Source organism: Saccopteryx leptura, chromosome 1 (assembly GCF_036850995.1).
Source record: "Saccopteryx leptura isolate mSacLep1 chromosome 1, mSacLep1_pri_phased_curated, whole genome shotgun sequence".
NCBI classification, from domain to species: domain Eukaryota; kingdom Metazoa; phylum Chordata; class Mammalia; order Chiroptera; family Emballonuridae; genus Saccopteryx; species Saccopteryx leptura.
Genome location: NC_089503.1, coordinates 41060304 through 41068156, shown reverse-complemented (window position 1 = coordinate 41068156; position 7853 = coordinate 41060304). Strand labels below are relative to the sequence as shown.

General features: G+C 43.4%; 1 protein-coding gene across 1 annotated transcript; it reads right to left on the bottom strand.

The window, feature by feature from the left end:
* Nucleotides 1-238: 238 nt before the first annotated feature.
* On the bottom strand, nt 239-1303 carry MRGPRX2 (MAS related GPR family member X2). Its single transcript, XM_066360556.1, is given in 1 exon segment — nt 239-1303. A coding segment is annotated over 1 exon segment (1065 nt).
* Between the last annotated feature and the right edge of the window lie 6550 nt (nt 1304-7853).

Genomic DNA, 7853 nt, shown 5'->3' with positions numbered 1-7853 from the left:
GACCCCAGAGTTGGCAGAGCGCCCATGGTGATGGGGAGAGGCCCCTGGGCGAGCAGTCCTTCAGACACTGCAGTGTTGGTCTAATGGGCACTATCTCACTTAAAGCTAGGAACAGGATTATTACATTAACTGTTTTAATTCCAGGGTACAGAGGACAGACACATTAAGGAAACCTCAAAAACTGATAGGGACAAGGCTGGCTGTCAAATCACATCTGTCCGAACAAAGCAAGACTGAATCAGGACACCAGACTGCTTCCCGACATCTCCAGGGTTTCCTGAGGAAGGCTTTCCCCATGTTCATCCCCTTTGGGAGTGTCCTGCAGAGCCCTCTGCAGAGCCCTCTGCAGAACTAGCCTCAGGCTCTGTCGCCGCTTCCACCATCGCTGCCTAAAGGAGCCAACGAAGAAGTAAATGATGGGGTTTGCACAGCTGTTGACACAGGACAGGAGACCTGTAACCAGGTAGCTATGAACATAGGCAGCGAAATCTTCTTGAAACCAGATAACGAGGAACCAGTGGATACCGAAGGGCAGGCCGCAGAGGAGGAAGGCCAGCACCGTGAGCATGACAGTCACATAGAGCTGGGTCAGCTGCACCCGCTGGGAGCCACACAGCAGTCTGGTCAGCAGGGCCAGGCTGGTCCCACAGAGAAGCACAAATAACAGAATCAGCCACGTGAAGGTGATGTAATCAATCACTTGACACAAATCATCATGGTAATTCCTAATCAGGAAGCCACAATAGTTTCCTTCCAAGCAGCTCAGGATCAGGGACAGGGCCCAGAGTAGGGAACACATAACCCCTGACATGTGTCTGGGGCGGCGGCAGCGGTACCAGATGGGCCACAGGACCGACAGGCAGCGCTCTGTGCTAATGGCTCCGAGAATGCTCAGGCCTGTGACGTAGGCAAAGACCAACATAATGATGAAAAACTGCGGGATGTGTATGGAGAAGGAAAAGAAGGACTTGATGAGCATCTTCACGGCATGTATAATATAGCAGCAGAGCAAGAGGAAGTCGGCTGCTGCCAGGTTGAGGACGTAGACGGAGAAGGCGTTCCTCCGTATGCAGAAGCCCAGGAGCCAGAGCACAACCATGTTTCCTGGCAGCCCAACCAGGGCAACGATGACTGACAGTAATTTTAAGATTCTGATCTCCATTTCGAAAGTTTCTTGAAGGGTCTGTTCACTTCCATTTATTGATGTGCGTTCGGTCTGCACAACAGTGACAGATGGAGTCACACTTGGAAACCCTCTACTGGTGCTACTGGAACAGAAACAAGAGTTGAGGCCCTAGTGCATGATTATTGGGTCTCATGGCCACCTGGCTACGTGGGAATTACTGCCTGTGTTACAGGGAAATGGAGGCTCACAGAGATGCAGACACAGAAGGCTTCTCAGCCTTATTGTTCTGGAACCTGTATTCAAACCCAGTTCTCTCTGATTCTAGAATTGGGGGTTTCTCACTGCAACACAGACCCTGCACTCTCTATCGAAATATCCTATGATCTAAATGCCTCTATTCAAGTGTAAGTTATGTCATGTTGGCAAGAATCAGGAGGAGAAGAGTCTGGACAAGTAATGTGGAATGACAATAGGACTCTGAGCTCAGCATTACGTCTGCCCTGAAACTAAGATTTTCTTTAAAGGGCTGGAAGTTGGAAGCCCCAGACATGACCTCTGGACTGTCTCAGTGACTGAGAAAGGAGATCCCCCAGAAAGGAGATCATGATGTAGGATTATGAATGGAACAGATCTCTTGCTATTAGGAGTGTGAGTATGGTGAGTCCGTTTTTACTGTAAATGCCCAGATTTTCTTCTTTATAAAGACAAGAGGCACTTCTCTCTGGTAGAGTGGTGTGTCTAGCCATGTTGGGGGAGACAATTTAATTCACTCTTATAATGGACTTTTTCCTAGAGCAGCCAAGATCATAAACATAAAATACATCTCAATATCATTGTACTCAAACGTTTTTTAAGCTACATTTTTACTCTCAAGGCATTGATGATGATAGTGAAGATTATTCCGAAGAAGTGACACCCAGTAGAGAAGTGCAGAGTCAAACTAAGGAACCGGGGAGATACCGTGAGAGACTGACATGATCCCATGGAAAGAGAGAGTCCAAGGAAAACAAACTGTTAGGAGATGGTAAGAAGAGATGAATTTTCTTCATTTGCAGTCACATCTCATTTCAATTTTCTCTAGTCTCCTCTGAGTCCTGGGAAGTCACCTTGCAGCCTCGCCATTGGGCTCCCTTTCCCTCTGGCTCCTGGTTGCTCAGGGAAGGGGACACTGACAGGTGATTGGCGGGCAGGAGGAGGGTGATGAGGGTTGTTACTCCTCAGCTCTCTCCTGTCAGGCTGTGAATTGGCTGTGGTGGTGTTTCTCTACATAAGGACACAACCCCTCTTTGGTGGCCTTTCTTACAGTCACAGTGACAACCACACCACAGCCACAGCCCTCCCTGGTTCTCATAACTTATCTTTCCCTTCACCCTTCAGGATGCCCAGTGCCAGTATCTCCCTACAAGGACATGTTTGGGGGCCTCTGCATCCTTTGTCGATTTCTCTGAGCCCTACTCTCCCCTTTATTCACAGTCCCTTCATTAAGCTCTTCTTCATTATCTCATTAGATCATGCCCTGTGTTTTTTGCTGGGACAAACCAGATATGAGGTTACAAAAGACAATTGAAAAATCCCAAATCTTTGAACAATAAGGTAATCGGTGAAACCTGAGATTATTAACAACAATGAGGTTTGACAGCCAAGTCTGTGAAGCAGAGAGGACCTGGCTGGCTCTTGGTCTAAGCTACCAGCATCCAAAGCTTCCCTGGGGAGCCCCGTGTCTCTGGACTCTCGCTGATGGGTGCCCATGGCTCCCTGTGTGCTCCACCCCAAGGCGTGACTGTGAGCATGTGGACTAAGGGAGAGAAAACAAAATTGCCTTTGAGAGAAGACAGCTCTGAGCTGATCTTACCTTAGCATCATCTTCAGGTTGCAGGTGGTGAGTAGAAAAGGAAGAGCTTCTCAGGGAGCCGAATACCAGAGGAGGCTTTCCTATCCCCTGGGTAGGAGGTTCTGCAGGAACAGGAGTGAAACCTGATGACCCAGAGTGGCTTATCAAGATGCTGGACAGCCCTGTGACTTCCTGCACGAGGGGCTCTGGCAGATGAGACTGGGGATGTGAGACAGGGACCTCATGAGATGCTTCTCATTTGCCCAGATCCAGTGGCTTATCTCTTTTAGTCTCCATCTTACCCCATCCGGCCCCCCACCCTACGAAGAAGGGCTGCCCTGGAGCCTGTAGTTGACCCATGTGAGCCTGTGCCGGAAACCTCCCCACCAGGCGATGTGAGCTTCCATAGATAAAGAGGAGTCTGCTTGGCATTCAGGACCCTGATGGCCTAGCTTATCTGATCTTTTTCCCTTTGCTCAGAAGTAATGTGTGCAGAGTACCTTATTTCACGGGACACCAGAATATATGAAACGAAATGTAAAGTCTCTCCTAACCTCATTCTCCAATAGCAACTGGTGTTTACAGTTCCCATTTTTAACTCTTTTGCAAGTTATATTATAGCTTTGCATAATAAAACAATATTCCTAGTTTTTATTTATGAATATCCACAACTGTGTATGTTGAGTTCCTTTATACAGATAAAGAATTTAACATACCACGTGCACTACCTGTCACCTTTCTCTCCCTTCCTATGATATTTGTTAGCTAGATTATTTTTAGATGATCTACTACAGTCAACTAGTATTTTAAGCTTAGCTTCTATGGCTTCCTTTCATGTACCCATACCACAGCCAAATTCGGTTATGTGGCATTTCCTTTAAGAACTTAACTATGAAACTTGTAAAACAATCAGAAAAATGTATTCACCCATTTCTGCATGTACTAACTCTACTGTGTGGCTATGCCATGCCAGGCTCCGTTCCAGGCAGGGAAGATGCAGTGATGAAAAACACACAGGACTATGTCCGTGCACCCCTGACGGGCTGGGTGAGCTCACTCTGTGGTGAATGTTGATGGTGGAGAGTTTTGAGACTCAGCAATAGGGCCTCCACCCTGCAGACCCCAGGAAAAAGAGGAAGACCCAGCCATGGCAGGAGTAAGAAGCACTTACAGAAGGAGGGGGCAAAGAAGGAGAGCACAATGTCCTGAGGATGAACTGGGAAACTGATCCGAGAAGATGGGAGTGAGCAACGGCTTCAGTCCTGCTGGAGAAACTAAGATGAAGACCAAGAATCACACATGGGATATGCAATATTGCTGATCACAACAAGCATGGTCCCAGTGGATGGCGAGGCTGGAAGATTGAGGGTGGGTTGAGGAGGACCAAGAATCACACTTGGGATATGCAATATAGAATCATTGCTGATCACAACAAGCATGGTCCCAGTAGATGGCGAGGCTGGAAGATTGAGGGTGGGTTGAGGAGGACCAAGAATCACACTTGGGATATGCAATATAGAATCATTGCTGATCACAACAAGCATGGTCCCAGTGGATGGGCGAGGTTGGAAGGTTGAAGGTGGGTTGAGGAGAGAATGACATGTGGTGTGAGTGTCCACCAAGAATCACACATGGGATATGCAATATAGAGTCATTGCTGATCACGACAAGCATGGTCCCAGTGGATGGGCGAGGTTGGAAGGTTGAAGGTGGGTTGAGGAGAGAATGGCAGGTGGTGTGAGCATCCACCTGGAAAACCCCAGTCAGCTGAGAATCACCACAGTGAACGACAGCTCAGAAAGGTGCCTGGGAACAAAATTCCTCTGCAGAAAACAATACCTGCTTTCCCACATTTAAAGAAGAAAATGACAAAAGTCACGCAGTTAAACCTCACCACTTCTCAAGAAAATAGGGATTAACGAGGACTGATCAACCCTAACTGATAGAAGAGGCTTTCTAAAGCATGCGTGTAAACAACAATGTTGTGTTAATACACAAACAGGTAGAGAGATAGATAGCAAGTCTCAAGAATCAAACCTAAATCCATATAGAATTCATATTTATATACACAGCCTCTTCTACTTTGTTAAATATTAACTGACTTGTATATTTAAGTATGTGTAAGGAAATCATAGAGAATTAGAAAGGAAAGAGGAGATTTCATTTGTAACCTTGATTGGAAAAGTTCTTTCTAACCTTGACACAAAACTGAACTGTAATAAATGAAACTATTGATTAGAAAACAATTGAAAAATAAAAATATTTTTTCATGATCTAGACTATCAGCAAGTCAAACAAGAAACAAAAAAAAATACTTACAATGCCTGTTGTGATAAAACCTAATATAGATGCATAAACTTTAAAATATTCATTATACATAAAAATAAATATTGATACATGTTCTCTCCATTCCTAGAAAGAATCCTAACAACAAATAAGAGTTAGACCAATATGGTTTCTAGATAATCTTTTTAAACATGAAGAAAAATACTAAAACATATATATGATGGCAAAGGGTAAAGTTCACTGAGAGGGGATGGGGGCAGGGAGAAGATACAGGGAGGATAAATGAAAGGAGATTGGGGTGATGAACACACAATGCGGTGTACGGATGATGTCCTATAGAATTGTACCTCTGAACCTATATTATTTCATTAGCCCATGCCACCCCAATCAATTCAGTTAAAGAAAACACCTGCAAAACAGACTCATAGTTATAAAATAAGTAACTTCCGGGCATGTCATATATAAAACATGATGATTATAGTTAATAATACTCTTTCGTACATTTGAAAATGATTGAGAAGGTAAATCTTAAAAGTTCTTCTGACATGAAAAAAAATGTAACTATGTGTGATTATGGATGTTAACTAGACATATTGTGAATATTTTGCAATATATACAAGTATTGAATCATTTTGTTGTACACTGGAAACTAACATATTAAAAACATCTCAATAAAAAGCAGACAAAATCATTTTCCAAAAATACAAAAAACAAACAAACCAGTCATGCCCACTGAGATATCTTCACTTTCAGATTTTCATACATCCCATAAACCTAATACCCCGTGTTTCAGGGGCGCACGAGGAAAGGGGCATGCTCACGTGATCAGTTGTCCCAAGTGAAACTTTGCCCAAAAAGGGAGCTACTCACATGTGGCTCTTTAAGACCCACACTGGTAGGAGATGCTGCCACAGCCCTGCAGGTGTACTCAGCAGGCATTACAATCTTCATGCCACCAGAAACAGGTCTCTAACCTCTCTATTGTTGGCATTTTATCAAAAAAAAGGAGAGTGGAAATAGGAAGTTCTTATGCACTGCCCAGAGCGTCTGTGGCTTTACGGAGCATGGTTTTTTCACCTCGACTTGTCTGGAAGTTTTACACTCTTTGTGTTTTCCAGTTATTTGCCCTAGCTATTTATCACACTTTTGTAAAGTCTAAAAAAAATCAGCCTTTTAAACTTTTTAAAGGGTCCACTTCTAGTACCTTTTTGCTGATTAGGAGAAGCTGTGCTTTCTGAACTGATGCAGCCCTGATCTTGCCTTTGTGTGAAAAAAAAAATCTGTGCCCCTTCCTTCCTAGTAGTCACAGCCCTGCACCTGGACACAAGCCTTAACCAGGAACTGTAGTCAGCCTCTTTCCCTCGTCTGCCTTTGTTTGGTGCAGTGTGCAAACCATATACTTGTCCCCATAAGACTGCCGTCCTCGTGAACAACCCCAAGACCTTAGAAACTTCCAACCTTCTTCCTTGTTCCCAACCTACTGTGCTCCAGGACTTCGTTCTGATTCTGTTTCCCCCCAGAAATTAAACAGTTATTGTTTTCAACAGTGCTTGTTCAAATGTACTCCCATAATCACCAATGTTTTTGCCCACCTTCCCCTTTTATGTCTCAAATCCTCTGATCCTCTAAGCATGTTCTTTAGTTTCTTTCACGAGAGTCTGGGTGAAAATGTCTCCAGTTTTTCTCTGTCTGAAAATGTCATAGTTTCACCCTCCTTTTTAAAGATGGTGTTTCCAGTCTTAGCTTTGAAGGGGGACAATTTTTTCCTCCAGCACATTGAAGATCCACTTGTCTTTGCTACCCATGTTACTGTTGTGAGTTGGGTTTCCGTTCACTTGCAATGATGTGTCTTCTTTTTCTAAGACCTTTCTCTTCTCTCTGATTGCTGTGTTTTTACCATTGTGTGTCCAGTGGCTTTCTTTTTCATCACGTTTAGAATCTGTGAAGTTTCCTGAAATTTAAGATTATTGCCACTTAATATTTTGGAACAATTTTCTGCTATTATCCCTTCAAATATTACATAGTGGTTATGACACTAAGTTTGGAGCCAGGCTGCATGGTTGACATCCCTAAGTGGACTTAGACAAACATCAATCATTATACCTTTCTGTTTCAGTTTCCTTAGCTGTGATGAGGATGGCATTATTACCTGCTTTAAAGTTTTTATTGTAAATATTAATGAGATAATTATATAGTAGTTTAGAACAGGGACACTTAGTAAATACTATATTCTTGTTAGTTTTTTTATGATGACATTATTCTTTCTTTCCAGAGGTCTAATTCAACATATGTTAGAGTTTCTTTTTCTTTTTTTCATATTTCTTAACTTCTCTTTCTTATCTTTTTGTCTTCAAGGTAGCCTGCTGAGTAATTTCTACAGATGTATCTTCTAGATTTCTAGTTCTTTTCCACTGTGTCTAATATTGTTTAATTCATCCACTGAATTTTTTTTTTAACAGAAAGAGAGTCAGAGAGAGGGATAGATAGGGGTAGACAGACGGGAACGGAGAGAGATGAGAAGCATCAATCATCAGTTTTTTGTTGCAACACCTTAGTTCAGGGGTAGTCAACCTTTTTATACCTACTGCCCACTTTTGTATCTCTGGTAGT